Raw genomic sequence first — 16,831 nt, 5'->3', positions numbered from 1 at the left:
CTGGGACATTCCAACATGACAATGATCCAAAACTCAAGGCTAAGTCGACCTGTCTTTGGCTACAGCAGAATAAAGTGAAGGTTCTGGAGTGGCCATCTCAGTCTCCTGACCTCAATATCATTGAGCCACTCTGAGGAGATCTTAAAGTGCAGTTCATGCAAGACAGCCCAAGAATTTACAGGAACTGGAGGCTTTTTGCCAAGAGGAATGGGCAGCTGAGACGATAAAGAGCCTCATCCACAAATATCACAAAAGACTTCAAGCTATCAATTGATGCTAAAGGGGGCAATACACGTTAAGAACTGGGGGATGTAAACTTTTGATCAGGGTCATTTGGGTAGTTTCAGTTGCCATTATGATTTAAAAACAGTAAACACAGTTGATTGATAATAAATAGCTTCAGCCAAACACTAACCATGAGCGAAAAAAGTTTTTGTTACTCATATTCTCTGAAAAATGGCCAAGAAATCACAAGCTCTGCCAGGGTATGTAAACTTATGAGCACAACTGTATCCTTGGTTCTTTGATCAGTGAAAAAATGAAATATAAAAAGTGTATATAGAAGTATATATAAAAAAAAATGTATATATTTTATTATACAGTATTTATTTAGCGCCAACAGTTTACGCAACGCTTTACAACATGAGGTCAGACAGTACAATTACAATACAATTCAATACAGGTGGAATCAGAGGGCCCTGCTCATTAGAGCTTACAATCTAGGAGGGAGGGTCAAGTTATACAAGAGGGTAACAGCTGTGGGGGATGAGCTAATGGAGAAAACAGTGCAGTTGTTAGATGGAGGCAGGATAGGCTTCTCTGAAGAGGAAAGTTTTTTTTCAGGGATCGCCTAAAGGTGGATACATTTGGAGACAGTCTGACAGACTGGGGTAGGGAATTCCAGAGTATGGGCGAGGGTTGGGAGAAGTCCTGGAGGCGGATATGGGAGGAGGTGATGAGGGAGCTAGAGAGCAGGAAGTCTTGGGAAGAATGGAGACGGCGATTCGGTTGGTATTAATTGTTGTGGGTTAAAACTTTAAAATTTTATGTTCCCCTAGGGCAGCATTTGTCAACCATAGTTCCATGGAACCCTAGGGTTCCTTCAAAGCTTGCTTGAGGTTCCTTGAGCAATGAACAATTTTTACCTCTTAGATGAACCACCACTGATGCCAATGATCTTTTATATATCTGTAAGGGGGATTCTTCCAGTCATCATTGCGTAAATGTACTGTAAGTGGTAGACACATATAGTATTTATTAACAAAGGTTCCCTGAAACTGGGAAGTTTCAAAGATTCCTCCTTGATAAAAAGGTTGGTCTGGCTACCCTAGGGGGAGCTAGACCACATCAAATCATTATCAAGATTAAACTTTTATTCAGACTACAAAAAAAGTAACCCCCCCCCCCCCCCCCCCCAAAAAAAAAAAAAAAAAAAAAAAATTAAGACTTGTATCTGTTTTACAGCAGAGGATAAAATTTCATCTGTGCCCAGTCTTGCCAGAAAGTTAATCCAGCTCTGAGCAATCCTCTTATCTTTCTTCAGTAAGATAAAAACACACACAGAGAAGTAGGTGTCTGTTTTTCCCCTGTTGCTGTGACTGACACTTGATTTCCTTATCTCATGCATGAGTGTGAGAGAGGCATTCTGTGTACTTTACATCCCCCCTCCTTTCTTCTCCAGCTCTCCCAGGACTGGCTGCTCAGCATGATTTAGGCATGCTGAAGTCATGTGGTTACTCTCTTGGTTTTTGACTGGATGTTAGTGATCATGGGGCATAATCCACGAGACCAGCAGAAGTTCAGTGTAAGAAATATGGGTGCCTGGCCAAGGGGAGTGTAGAGGTGGGCGGGGAGTCTACTGACATCACGGCTCCAAACAGCTAAAGGGGAGATTTTTGACATGTAAAGATACATGCAGGAGGCATGTATATCCTTATAGATCAGCACTATGGAAGTCATTTAGAAATGATGACAGTGGGTTTACATCCACTTTAAGGCTGGGTTCACACTATTGCGAATTGGATGCAGGTTTCCCCGCATCTAATTCGCATAGCAGGAGATTATGACCGGCTCGCACGTCTCCGTAGCCGCTCCCGTGTGAATTGCACAGGAGCCCTGTGCGTCTTTTGGTCTTTTTCAGGTCCAAATTCAGCCAAAAATTCGGGCTGTAATCGGACCTGAAATGGTGATTAGAGACGCACCGGACTCCTGTTGTGCACCACTGTGTGTTCCAGTGTGAACCCATCCTAAAGGATAAGTTCACCTTTGGGAACATGTTCCACCCTAAAAATAGGTAACATGTACATGTTCCCCCCTGCTGCGCATTCACCCTGTGGCAGCAGTACAGGGATAAGTTCCCCATACTAGCTGTCACTTTTTAAAAAACCGCACTGCGGAGCTTCGTGCACACGGCCGCATCATTCATACACAGAGCTCTGTGTATGAATGAACCACAAGTCCCAACATACCTTTTTATACCTGCAAAAAAATGTGCATATAAATGTTATTTTTGTTTGGGCAGGGGCGGGTACCTAGTTTGGAGGTTGGGTACCCAGTTTGGACAGGTACCCAGCTCCCACTCCTCTCCCCCTTCCCCCCTGCAATCTTCTGGGACATGTCACAGGGCCCAGAAGATTGCCTGGCCATTCGGGATGCGCAGCGCAACTCGCGGATACCGAGGGAACTATCAGACAGGCTGGCAGCAGCAGAGCACATGGAGTAGACCTGACCTGACCTGTGTTTATTAAAAGTCAGCAGCAGGGGCAGACTGACCACTCATGGGGGCCCCCCGGGCAACAGAAGATCATGGGGCCCTCTGTGTCCCCGCCCACACTCAAGCCACACCTGCACAAAGTCCTACCTACATATTGCACTGTCAATTTCAAATTCAACACAAATGTTTAATAAGTTAAGAAAATAAAGAAAAATAAACTTACATTGAATTTCTATAATGTACCCAATTTTTTTTCCCCACATTACACAGGGGGCAGAGCAGGGGGGGGGGGGTTTACAGGAGGGCACACTACATGGGGAGCAGCAGGCACATTATCTGGCACACCATTGAGCATTACAGGGGGGTGGCAAAGCAGGGCACATTATGGGCTCATCACTGGGTGCACAGTAGGGCAGTAGGGCGCACAGCAAATCATGGAGCACAAAGTAAGGCACACAGCATGGGCAAGGGGCGCACAGTGGGCCACACAGGGCACATCAAGGGGTACACAACGGGGCACAACAGGGCATGGGGCACATTACGGGGCACAACACAGGGCACATCATAGGGCACATTAGAAGGTACACAGTAGGGCATGGGGCAGATAGTAGTAGGGCACATCAGGGGGTACACAGGGCATGGTGCACATCATAGGGCATATCATGGGGCACAGGGCACATCAGGTGGTACACAGAGCATGGGGCACACAGTAGGGCACATAGCAGGGCATAAAGCATAACACCGGGGCACACGGCAGCGTACACTGCTGCTGCATTGTCCCGGAACTGGGATCCTCCAGACTCAGCACTGTGTCTCTCAGGGCAGCCATCAGAAATTTTGGGGCCCCTTTAACTGCTTTAGGCCTGTCCAACCCCCCCCCCCCCCCCCCCCCCGGGTCTGACTACCAAAATTCCCCAGAGCCTGCCCACTGGCCATCCCATCAAATCTGCCCACTGGCCAGGGGGTGTACACATGTTGCAGCTGCAGCAGGAATTATACACCCTGTTACACTTACCAGGTGTAGCCTGCCAAGCATGACCCATTCAAGTCAATGGGGCCGCTCTGCAAACACCCTGCAACTGTGCAATGCATGCAGTCTCAGCATGCTAGTGTTGGATCCGGGGGGGGGGGGGGGGGGGAGAGAGTTCCTCCGTGGCAGGTGGCATCTCTTATTTTTATTTTTTAGTGTATTTAAATCTGCAGGCTGACAATGCTGCTGCCTGCTGTGCCCCTGTGCTCCTTCATCCAGAGTAGAGACACTCTAATACAGGAGGTGTAGTACTGGCCAGATCACCAGGTGAAAACGGGGGAAAAAAATCCCCCCCAAAAAAAAAAATTACTGCAGCCACCACATCTAATGATTGGTATGCTGCAACATATTGCATTTTGGTTTTGGGTTTAACACCGCTTTAAGTAGACAGATCTCCATTCATGAAATGCTTGTTGCAGTGGGTAGCCTGCATTTTATGAATGGGGTGTGGTGTGGAGTAGTACTGTGGTGTCCAGGGAAGAGTAGATATTCTCTCTGCTATAAAAAGTCCTTTTAATCCCAGGTTCACACTGAGTGCGGAAATGAAAATTTCATCTGAACTCGCACCATTTAATTCCCGCATGTCAGTCCTGATTTCGGCGGCGATTTCCGAGTCATCTGTGCTGGTTTCTGCACAGATGTCAATGGAAATCGCACAGCGAAATTGCAAAAAGTGGTACAGAAACTACTTTTTGAAATTGGTGCCATTGCCGGCAATAGCCCCCGCTTTGACATGTCAAATCGCACCAATGTGAACCAGGGCTTACTGGTATAGATGGTGTGTACCTCTAACGGTCATACACATGTGACTGAATTAAGAGTTGATTAGAGCAATGTGTGCACTCTCTGCATGCTTCAGCTGAGCTGTTCAAAATTGGCAAAAATTGAACCAATAAAAGTTTTTTTGCATCTTTGTACTTCAACTTTGAGGCAGCTTGTTCTGGATGTCTTTTTTTTGGAGAGCAGCTTTGTAAATGGGCTATATGCTGTACCCCTAGAAAGAAATATTATGTTTGTTCTTTAATATCTTGATTTCTTCTGCTTCCCACAGGTAGCCTTCGTAACTTTGACTCTTGTCTCCGGTTGTTTTTGCTTACTTCACGGTGAAGATGATAAATGTATGCAATACACAAAACCCTTTGAACTGAATACAGTTGTCATCATCTGTAAAGTCATACTGTGGTTGCTGCACGTGGTCTTTGAACGATTTCTCCAGTACCATCACATGAAAGCGAAGAGCCGGGGATATCTTCAACTATACAAGTCCACAAACACTCTAACGATAATTCCACTAACGATAAACTCTACAGGTATTGTACAACACTATATTTATTACAGATGTTTCAATTAGAATGCCTAAAAGGTAGCAGGGCGTGCAAGGTTGACTTAGACCCTAAGGCTCTGCTCACACATAAGCGAATTGGATGTGTTTTGAACCGCATCTGATTCACATGACATGTGAACCGGCAGCCTTCTCTATGGAGCTGGTTCACATACACTATATTATTAAAAGTATTGGGACTCCTGCCTTTACACACACACATGAACTTTAATGGCATCCCAGTTTTGGTCCGTAGGATTCAATATTGAATTGGCCCACCCTATAGAAGTAAAATATGTAATTGTAGAGATGGACTAAGGTTTGGTGTTTTGCGGTGATAACATTCAAACATAACCACAAGGGGGCACTGCCGGTACACAGTGTGAGCAGTTCATGTTTTGCAATCCCATGTTGATGAGGTTTTCTTACCAGGTTGTTTGTTCTTCTTCTTATTGAAATAATGCATTATATTCATATCAATGCAGACTGTTTGGGGTATAATGCAATAGTTAATATTTATTCATATCCCAGAGCTCTGATGGCATGTAAAAGGAGTAAGAAAAAACAAAGTTTACAATTCAAAGTTATTATTGATTATAATAGTAAAAGCTTATGTACTTATCAGCCATTAGATGAGTGGCCGCATTTTTGCAGGTCCTGGGTAACTTGGAACAAAGCTTTTATCACTAGAACCCTGGAAGATTTTCTGCAACTTAAGAATTGCAATAGCAGTGAGGGAATACTGCTGTGAATGGGTTGAATATTTCATCTCATAGTGTTTTCCTCAAGACTTAACACTGACTCATGTCAGTGGTAGTTGGTAGTGTAATAATATGAAACATCTTCTTTTTGCATAGAGTGCAGAAGGGTTAGGTCCTTTGTTAAATTTTTAGTGCTTTCTGTGTCCCTAATTGTGAGTTCCCCTTCACTTCCTGCTTTGGTGACACCCAGAGATTCCCATTTTCTTTTTGTAGCGCATTGTGTTCCTTTAGAGAATCCACAAGGGCTAGCATCCCTGGCGGGTATCGCTGGCTTGCTAATGGTGTGCTGTATCTAATGCAACTGATCCCAAAACATTTTTTTAAATACTGGTGCCTTTTGTGCATGTCGGGTGCCCCATATGATTTATAGTTACACAAATTTATTTTATTTTTTCACGTACCTCCAAAAATAACATTGTACGCAACTATATTTGGTGCAAATGCATCTACCCTATTTAAAAGGTACCTAAGGCAAGCTAGGTCATAAAACCATTTGTTTGCCTATGGCAGCTAATAGCCATTATTGTACACATCCCAGTAGCCTTTATGGTGCAGGACTTCAAAATGTGTGTGGGGTTTTTTTATTTTTTATTTTATTAGAACAGTAAGGGAAATTTTGCTATTTATAAAACTTTAGCCTACATTAAATTTTTATTTAGTGAATGTAAAATGTGTAGTGTATTTTCAGTGAGAACATGTTTTTTTAATTTTCTATTGCTATCATAAACATCATGAGTTACTTTCCCTATTGTATTTATTATACAGGATTTATATAGCGCCAACAGTTTACGTAGCGCTTTACAACTTGAGGGTAGACAGTACAAATACAATACACTTTAATACAATAGGAATCAGAGGGCCCTGCTCCTTAGAGCTTACAATCTATGAGGGAAGGTCAAGAGATACAAGAGGTAATAACTGTGGGTGATGTGCTGATTGAGAAGATAAATGTACAGTTGTTAGGTGGGGGCCAGATAGGCTTCTCTAAAGAGATGAGTTTTCAGGGATCATCTGAAAGTGGATAAAGTAGGAGAAGATCGGACAGATTGGGGTAGAGCATTGCAGAGGATGGGAGAGGCTCTGGAGAAGTCCTGAAGGTGAGCATGGGATGAGGTGACAAGGGAGTTTGAGAGCAGGTTGTCTTGGGAGGAGCGAAGAGAATTGGTATTTTGAGACTAGGTTAGAGATGTAGCTGGGGGCCTGGTTGTGGTTGGCTTTGTAAATTATATTTAGTGTCTTGAATTTAATTTGGTGACTGAGTGGCAGCCAATGGAGGGATTGGCAGAGGGGTATAGTAGACGCTGAGCGGTTTGTGAGGTGGATGAGCCTGGTAGCAGCGTTCATGATGGACTCAAGTGGGGATAGCCTATTTAGAGGTAAGCCAATGAGGAGGGAATTGCAGTAGTCAAGGTGGGAGATGACCAGGGAGTGGATTAGAAGCTTTGTGGTGACATTGGTTAGGAAGGGGCGTATCTTGGAGACTGTAACGGTGTCTGCACCGTGTGTGCAAACCTTTAAAAACTAACAAACCATAAAGTGCAACGTATCAATATGTCAATCTATAGTGCAAATTAACAAGTGCAAAATATCAAAACCCCAGGACATAGGTATTTTACAATGATCCCCAAAGTACACTTCCATTTATTATATAAATTCCATGTGCATAGTGTGCACCAATTCACATCCGTGCTCTATAAAAAAAGCTTTTCACCACTATATGTGCAACCACCACCTTCTGAAATGGGCACCTAGGAACATAACCTAGGAAAAGTCTTGCCTTTTGGTTTATATTGGCATAACCACTCCACTTTCCTGGCGTTTCTGCCACTAGTTACTCCTCATATCTCTATGCCAATCTTGGTATCTCATAAGAAGTAAACCTCCATCATTGCGCAACATACTTTTATAAAATTTATTTTAACCAACAAAATAATATCCAAAATGTATAACGTGCACTCACAATTAAAGTGCCTTTAGACCGGCACTGAGTCTTTCCAGCAGTGTGTTTTTGGGTTTAGCTCCACCGCTTCATTTCCCAGGATTGGCATGCGTTCCAAGCCTTCATCTGGTACGGGTTAGGACAGGAAGTGACGTCAGCTATTACCCGGAAGCCTCTACACTTTTTGCATACATGCGTCATCAGGAAGCTTGTTCAATTAAGCTTTGGCAATAAAACCTGGAAGTTGATTGGTTTATATGCAGAAGTGAGCCTGATTTTGCACTCTCCAGCTTTAGTAAATAAACCCCAGTGATCTGTAGTTAAAATCAACACACTTTACTCATAGACACACTTTTAACCCCTTGATCACCCTAGATGTTAACTTCTTTCCAGCCAGTGTCATTAGTATAGTGATCGTGTATAATAATCTCACTGATCACTGTATTAATAGCACTGGTGATATCAGCGGGAGCTAGCCAGTTTCCCCCAGCGTCAGTTTGTGTCAGATTAACCACGGCACTATCGCAGTCTCATTATAAGTCACTGATCACCACCATTCGTAGTATTAAATAAAAATATATATTTCAGTCTATATATCATAGTTTGTAGGCTCTATAACTTTCATGTAAACCAATCCGTAAACACCTATTGGGATTTTTATTAATAAAAGACATGTAGATGAATTCATTTTGACCAAAATTTTATTAAGAATTTAGATTTTTTTTTTTTTTTCTATTTTTTCTTTTTTTGTATGGGATACATTTTTAGCTTAACCGGTTCAATACAGGGCATTTTCACCGCCTTCCTTCCCAGGCCAATTTTTAGTTTTCAGCGCTGTCGCACTTTAAACGACAATTGCGCGGTCGTGCGACGTTGTACCCAAAAAAAATTGATGTCCTTTTTTCCCCACAAATAGAGCTTTCTTTTGGTGGTATTTAATCACCTCTGCGGTTTTTATTTTTTGCGCTATAAACAAAAGAAGAGCGACAATTTTGAAAAAAACACAATATTTTTTACTTTTTTGCTATAATAAATATCCCAATTTTTTTTTAAAAAAACTAATTTTTTCCTCAGTTTCGGCCGATACGTATTCTTCTACATATTTTTGGTAAAAAAAATCGCATTAAAGGGTATATTGATTGGTTTGCGCAAAAGTTATAGCGTCTACAAAATACGGGATAGATTTATGGCATTTTAAAAAAAAAAAATATTTATTTATTTTTTTTACTAGTAATCGCGGCGATTGCGTTTTTTTTTTTTTTTTTTTTTCGTGACTGTGACATTATGGCGGACACATCGGACACTTTTGACACATTTTTGGGACCATTCACATTTATACAGCGATCAATGCTATAAAATTGCATTGATTACTTTGTAAATGTGACAGGCAGTGAAGGGGTTAACCACTAGGGGGCGGGAAGGGGTTAATTATGTTACCTAGGGAATGATTCTAACTGTAGGGGGCGGGGACGTACAAGGGGAGGAGACCCACAGATCGGTCTCCTCTCACCTGACAGGCTGTGGATCTGTGTGTTTACACACACAAATCCACGGTCCGGCCCGGTTAACGGACAATCGCGGGTGAACGGCGGACATCGCGGCTGCCCGGCACCCCCCGGGTCCCGAGCAACGCGGCGGGGGCACGCGCCCCTTAGGCGGCCGGGAACCCGAGGCCGTCATATGACGTCCACCCAGTTGGGAGATCCCATTTGTGGATGTCATATTACAATAGCCGGGTATTGAAGTGGTTAAAGTAAAACATATTTTTTTCCTCAACATTTTCCTTTTTTTTTTTTTTTTTTTTTCGTTTTTATATCACAAAAAAAAACCCAGTGGTGATCAAATACTACCAAAAAAAAAGCTTTGTGTGGGAAAAAAATGATATACTTTTTATTTGGGTACGGTGTTGCATTACTGCACAATTACCAGTTAAAGTAGCGCAAGTGGTTCAAGTGGTTAAGGAACATTAAAGAGGAAGTAAAGTTTTCCCTTTTTTTTTTTTTTTTTTTTTTTTTTTTTTTCTTTTTTTTCTTCCCTGCAAAGTAAAGACCTAATGTGCTAATATGTGTTGCATACTAGCACATTAAGTGACACTTACCTGCAAACGAAACCCGCGTTGTCCCCGCCTGTCTTTTTTTCTGGGGCCGAGGACTCCGGCTGTGTGACTGACCGAAGCTGTGTTACGGCACTGACTTCTGAAGAAACGGCGCGGGCTGCCGTTCCTTCAGAGAGCATGCGCCAATGACCTCGTCGGCAGAGTATACAGTAAATATCTCCTAAAATGGTGCATGTTTAGGAGATATTTACAGTACCTATAAGTTACATAGTAGGTGAGGTTGAAAAAAGACACAAGTCCATCAAGTCCAACCTATGTGTGATTATGTGTCAGTATTGCATTGTATATCCCTGTATGTTGTGGTCATTCAGGTGCTTATCTAATAGTTTCTTGAAGCTATCAATGCTCCCCGCTGAGACCACCGCCTGTGGAAGGGAATTCCACATCCTTGCCGCTCTTACAGTAAAGAACCCTCTACGTAGTTTAAGATTAAACCTCTTTTCTTCTAATTTTAATGAGTGGCCACGAGTCTTGGTAAACTCTCTTCTGCGAAAAAGTTTTATCCCTATTGAGGGGTCACCAGTCTGGTATTTGTAAATTGAAATCATATCCCCTCTCAAGCGTCTCTTCTCCAGAGAGAATAAGTTCAGTGCTCGCAACCTTTCCTCATAACTAATATCCTCCAGACCCTTTATTGGCTTTGTTGCCCTTCTTTGTACTCGTTCCATTTCCAGTACATCCTTCCTGAGGACTGGTGCCCAGAACTGGACCACATACTCTAGGTGCGGCCAGACCAGAGTCTTGTAGAGCGGGAGAATTATCGTTTTATCTCCGGAGTTGATCCCCCTTTTAATGCATGCCAATATTCTGTTTGCTTTGTTAGCAGCAGCTTGGCATTGCCTGCCATTGCTGAGCCTATCATCTACTAGGACCCCCAGGTCCTTTTCCATCCTAGATTCCCCCAGAGGTTCTCCCCCCAGTGTATAGATTGCATTCATATTTTTGCCACCCAAATGCATTATTTTACATTTTTCTACATTGAACCTCATTTGCCATGTAGTCGCCCACCCCATTAATTTGTTCAGGTCTTTTTGCAAGGTTTCCACGTCCTGCGGAGAAGTTATTGCCCTGCTTAGCTTAGTATCGTCTGCAAATACAGAGATTGAACTGTTTATCCCATCCTCCAGATCGTTTATGAACAAATTAAATAGGATTGTCCCAGCACAGAACCTTGGGGAAAGTAAGTAAAGTAAGTAAAAGTAAGTAAACCTTATTCTAGGCTTACCTATAGGTACACAATAAGGTTTATAAAACTCTTTAATAAGATAATATTTTACATCACACCGATCTATCATAGATGAGTATGTCCCGATTTATATACATATACATACCTCCTAACATTTTGAGATGGGAATGAGGGACACCTATTAACAAATGTATGTAGGCATAAGACACCCCCCCTGCCACACTCCCTTTAAAGAAGAATTGACCAAAAAAAAAAAGTTAATGAAATCTACAAGGGCTTTTTTTACCACTACTATTTACAAATGCAGCAATTTAGAATTTGGATGAAAGGTTTAGCACTGGAAAACACTTTTTGAAAGATAAAGTGCATTTTAAATCCAACTATATAGATCAGATCAAAATGAGGGACAAATGAAGAGGAAAGAGGGACAGAGGGACATTGCATCAAATCAGGCACAGTCCCTCCAAATCAGTGACAGCTGGGAGTTATGCATATATAGTGAGTGCCGGTTCACACTAGACGCGGCACGACTTGCAGGTCGCCTCACCGAGGCGACCTGCACACGACTGCCGGGGCGACTTGCAAGACGACTTCTGTATAGAAGTCTATGCAAGTCGCCCCCAAAGTAGTACAGGAACCTTTCTTCTAAGTCGGAGCGACTTGCGTCGCTCCGATTAGAACGGTTCCATTGTACAGAACGGGAGGCGACTTGTGAACCGGCCCTGACAAATTAGAAATAGAAGGTTTTAATAAAACTTTTAGGGTCACTAATAAGATTTACATCACACCTATCTTTTAAAAATGTATCTAAATAAACATTGCAGAAGGCTAGATTCCCTTTAGGAACTCAAAAAGAAAGACCCGTAATAGCGTGCTACAAACCTTTCTTGTGGCAGGTACACTTTGTCAATCAGCGGTGAATCCAGGACACAGACTAAATATAATGTCCAATCTAACATAAAAAACAGTATAATGAACAGCGGGAATATTTGTTCTGGATGTGTGACTGCATCTTATTCAGTGAGTATGGTCATTTTAGAATGCCGTAATAGCCATGCCGTACTTTTCCTCTGCAGTTGCAATAATTTTGTTTTTTTTCTTATGAATGATGAATTGCTTCTACAGGCAAATAACAAAAAGTGTAAATTTCACTTACAATGAGCCGTGCAATCTTTCAGAATCCAGGTTCTGGAAAATTTTTCCTTCCTGCTAATTTAGTGGCTCCGTCTTTTTGTTTATTACCTAGATTTCTGTGTGGAAAGAGTGCCATGCAGAAAATGAGGCTGTGGAGGAAATCCAGAGTCGGCCTGTAATTGATCCTGTTTTTTTATTATGACTCTGAGCGTATGTGGGTGCTTTCATTGCCAGGAATGTTTTTCTTTACAGTTGCATGTCTGATGTTCTGGAATGTTACCCATGTATCTACTACTTTTGAATGAGAAGTTTTGTTCTATTACTCTACTTATCTGTCAGTGAGGTCCCAGAATCCAAACTGGTGAAATTTTCCTAGTAGGAGCTGGTAATAACTCCAGGGTTTCACCTTTTTTGTTTTCAGGCAAGTGCAAACATTGGGAAAACAAGAAAGTGTGGGCAGGCACCAAGACTTTATAGGCACAATAAGGATACTATATTATTAAAAGTATTGTTTTTATTTCAAAAATATTATATTAAAAAACGGGAAAGAACAAAAAGATAAAAACTAGGTATGACATACAATATGAACAGAATATGCACTCCATACACAATAGGTCAGTTAGTGTAGAAAGAGCAAAAAGATTGTAAGAACAACAAAAGACCAACACATCTTATTGATCTATATAGTTACAATACAAATTGTAGGGTTCGAACACTATGTGATGGTGGCAGTCAAATTCTGTGTAAGCTCATAAGCTCGACATGTTACGCGCCTTGTGCGCTTCTTCAGGAGCATAGAGTGGAAAAAACTGTAATAAATGATACAATATTATCAGAATTTCCAGAACATTTTTTTGTATGTACATTAACGTATACACCAAGAAGGAAGGAATTAGTAAATAAAATAAATAAATGGAGGCTGTCTAGAGAAAGCACCAAGGGAGCATCAACCCTGCAGTAATCAGGCGGAGAAAAGGCAATGTGGGGACAGGTGTAACATAGTACAAATCTATAATAAAGAGTAAGAAAAGTAGAGAAGTGCTATATGAACTAATTAATAGGTAAAGTCAGGGAAGGGGAAGGAGGGGCAAGGGAGGAGTGAGATGGGCAGAAGGGAGGGGGGAGGGGAGGGAGGAAAAGGAGGAAGGAAAGGGGGGGGGGGGGGGGGAATAGGCGGGAATGGGGGAGGGAAGGGGGAGAAAGGGGAGGGAAGGGTTAGGAAAAGAGTGATAGGAAGAAAGGAGGGGAGAAGGAGGAAGGGAGGGGGGGGGGGAAAGAGGGGGGGAAAGAGGGGGGGAGAGGGGGGAAAAAGGGGAAGGGGAGGGAGAAAAGGGAGGGGGGGAGAGGAGGGGGAATAAAGGGAAGGGAGAGTGGGGGGGTGGGGAGAGAGGGAGGGGAAGAGAGAGGAGGAGAAAAGATGGGAGTGAAGGAGGAGGAGGGGGGAAGGGGAGAACACTAACAGGGACGGAGGAGGAGGAGGGGGAGAAAGGGGGGGGTGGGGGGGAAAAAGGGGAGGGAGGAAAAAAGGGGGGGCCGGAGACGGAAAAGAAGGGGGGAGGGGGAGGGGAGGGGGAGGGGGGAGAGAGGGATTGGGGTAAGTATTAAGTATAGTCTATAGGTAATATATGTAGAGGTAATTCCCAGTATATTGAATGGGGATGGCATATGTATTTAAAGGTGATTAGAAGGGGCAAAGATACACTTACCCTAGTCAATGTAGAAACTCATAATTAGGAAGGATAAAAACCCACAAACATAACCGACTCTTTAGTAGATAGTAATAATTCCCAGCATTTTGGTGGAGAAAGCAGGGGAAAGAAACGGAAATGCTGTCGATCAAGGACAGGCTTGTAAATTTCACCAAGATATATGAACATTAAAGTTCCTTGCGGAGCTATGTAGTTCCCCCAATCTTGCTGAGTCTGTTAGATAAGTAGAAAGATTGTCATATATAATAGAATCTAGACTGGGTGGAATTGAAGAGGGATGCTGGAAGTGTGGACTTGCCTAATTGTAGAACATATAGGAGTAAAGGAACAGAGGTGGGTGGTGGAGCGTAACGCCGCTATCTCACCACAGGTAGTAGTTTGTAGAATCAGTACACAGAGAGACGCCATGACGGCGTCTCTTGTACACCCGCCCCGCCTGTAGTCACCAATCGGCAAGCCCGACGTGACGTCATTCAGGCCGGCCGCTGGCGCGTACTGCGCATGACCCAATCACCGGCGCATATCAAAACAGCTGACAGCGCGCCGGGGAGAGGGGCGGCAGTCGCGTCTAGGTAACCAAGCAACCAGAGGGGGCCGGGTCTGGAGCACAGACCGCTCATCCCCCTGTGGGCAAGTCATCCAATGGCGCAAAGAGGGGCAGACAGGGGGGCGGTCCAAGCCCCTGCATCCAATGGATCTGGATGCAGGGAGGTCCGACACCCCGCATCTGCCCATCCATGTCGGCCAACGGATGTCCGTCCACAATGGAAAGGGGGGGGAGAGAGAGGAACGGCGCAGACACGGCCGCACCGACTTGGTAGCCATGGGATACCGAACGCGCCACCATCCACAGTCATAGTAGAGGTGGCGCTGGGCGGCCGCACATTGCCCCTAGTGGCCCCACCATAGCACTGCAGATGGAAGATTTACCCCAGGTGGTACAGACAGTCTCCATGATACATCTGTAAATACAATGAACACATGAAATTACAAATTATAAGAACAGTATATATTCATATAAATATGAGTATCAAAATAACGGTTGCAAAAGGTCATAACAGCGATAGGATGGGAAGGAAAAAGGGGGGAAGGGCAATGACATATTGTGAAACCTATGAAAGTGCATTATATTTGCAATTGGTTTGTAAAACGTATACAATTTGGTATCTGTTAATCAGATGTGTATACAGAGGTATATAGGGGATTCTGGGTCGGCCTAGGTTAGTCGGTGGGACACTAAGATAGATTTCAATTAGTAGATGGGGATAATTTGATGTACTTATCCCACTCACATTGAGTCCACTTAGATTTAAAGAAATGGTTTATATGATTGGGCCTCGTTGATCCCTGGAGGGATGGTGGCCCTCAAGTGTTCGATCCATAGTGTTTCTTGTTGACAAACTTTTTTGTCCCACTCGCCACCCCTAGGGTCCGGTGGAATGACTGTTAGTGCGATAAATGAGACAAGAGAGGTATTGAATTTGTGATAGAGGTCCAAGTGCCTACTGACTGCCGTCACCATTTTTCCTTCCCCAGAATAATAAACGTGGTCCCTAATTCTGCAGCGTAGATGTCTAATGGTCTTCCCTACATAGAATGCGCCACATTGGCATAACATTAAGTATACCACACCTTTTGTATCACAATCTGCATAGAATTTGGGTATAAATTTTTCTCCATTTGGTAGTGTAAAGGAGTTTCCTACTTTGATCCAAGGGCAAAAGGAACATTTGCCGCATTGGGCCATTCCTAGTTTAGAATGTCTGAATTTGGGTGTGGCAATATAGTGACTTGAGGTCAATTGGTCGCCTATGGACCTTGTTCGTTTAAATGTAATTTGGGGATTGGGACTGATATATTTGTTTAGAATAGGGTCCTCCTGAAGGATCGGCCAATGTTTATTCAATATGTCCCTAAGCTTATGGTGTTGTTGGGAAAATTTAGTAATAAATCTCACTGAAGTATTGGTCAAAGCATTTTTCTGTTTAAAGAGTAAGGAAATCCTTGACTGTCGGATGGCCTTATTATATGCACTGCGTAGTATGGTTTTCTTGTAGCCTCTTGTTAAAAGTCTATGGCGGAGTGCTCGAGCTTGGACTTTGAATTCCTCTAGGTGTGTTGCAGTTTCCCCCCCCCCCCCCCCTTTCCTTCCTCCTTTTCCTCCCTCCCCTCCCCCCTCCCTTCTGCCCATCTCACTCCTCCCTTGCCCCTCCTTCCCCTTCCCTGACTTTACCTATTAATTAGTTCATATAGCACTTCTCTACTTTTCTTACTCTTTATTATAGATTTGTACTATGTTACACCTGTCCCCACATTGCCTTTTCTCCGCCTGATTACTGCAGGGTTGATGCTCCCTTGGTGCTTTCTCTAGACAGCCTCCATTTATTTATTTTATTTACTAATTCCTTCCTTCTTGGTGTATACGTTAATGTACATACAAAAAAATGTTCTGGAAATTCTGATAATATTGTATCATTTATTACAGTTTTTTCCACTCTATGCTCCTGAAGAAGCGCACAAGGCGCGTAACATGTCGAGCTTATGAGCTTACACAGAATTTGACTGCCACCATCACATAGTGTTTGAACCCTACAATTTGTATTGTAACTATATAGATCAATAAGATGTGTTGGTCTTTTGTTGTTCTTACAATCTTTTTGCTCTTTCTACACTAACTGACCTATTGTGTATGGAGTGCATATTCTGTTCATATTGTATGTCATACCTAGTTTTTATCTTTTTGTTCTTTCCCGTTTTTTAATATAATATTTTTGAAATAAAAACAATACTTTTAATAATATAGTATCCTTATTGTGCCTATAAAGTCTTGGTGCCTGCCCACACTTTCTTGTTTTCCCAATCTATTCATATTAGACGTGGCACACATAACTATTCTGTATCCGCATGACCACTATGCGATGA

General features: G+C 42.9%; 1 protein-coding gene across 1 annotated transcript in view; it reads left to right on the top strand.

Annotated features, from left to right (window-relative positions):
* Window positions 1-16,831, top strand: part of TMEM192 (transmembrane protein 192) — a 134,049-nt gene that overhangs the window by 33,455 nt on the left and 83,763 nt on the right. The window contains exon 3 of the mRNA XM_073606084.1: window positions 4,795-5,053. Within this exon, the coding sequence (XP_073462185.1) occupies window positions 4,795-5,053 (259 nt within the window). The remainder of the gene's footprint in view (window positions 1-4,794; window positions 5,054-16,831) is intronic.

This window comes from Aquarana catesbeiana, linkage group LG01, assembly GCF_042186555.1.
Source record: "Aquarana catesbeiana isolate 2022-GZ linkage group LG01, ASM4218655v1, whole genome shotgun sequence".
Taxonomy (NCBI): domain Eukaryota; kingdom Metazoa; phylum Chordata; class Amphibia; order Anura; family Ranidae; genus Aquarana; species Aquarana catesbeiana.
This window is presented reverse-complemented; position numbering and strand designations above follow the sequence as displayed.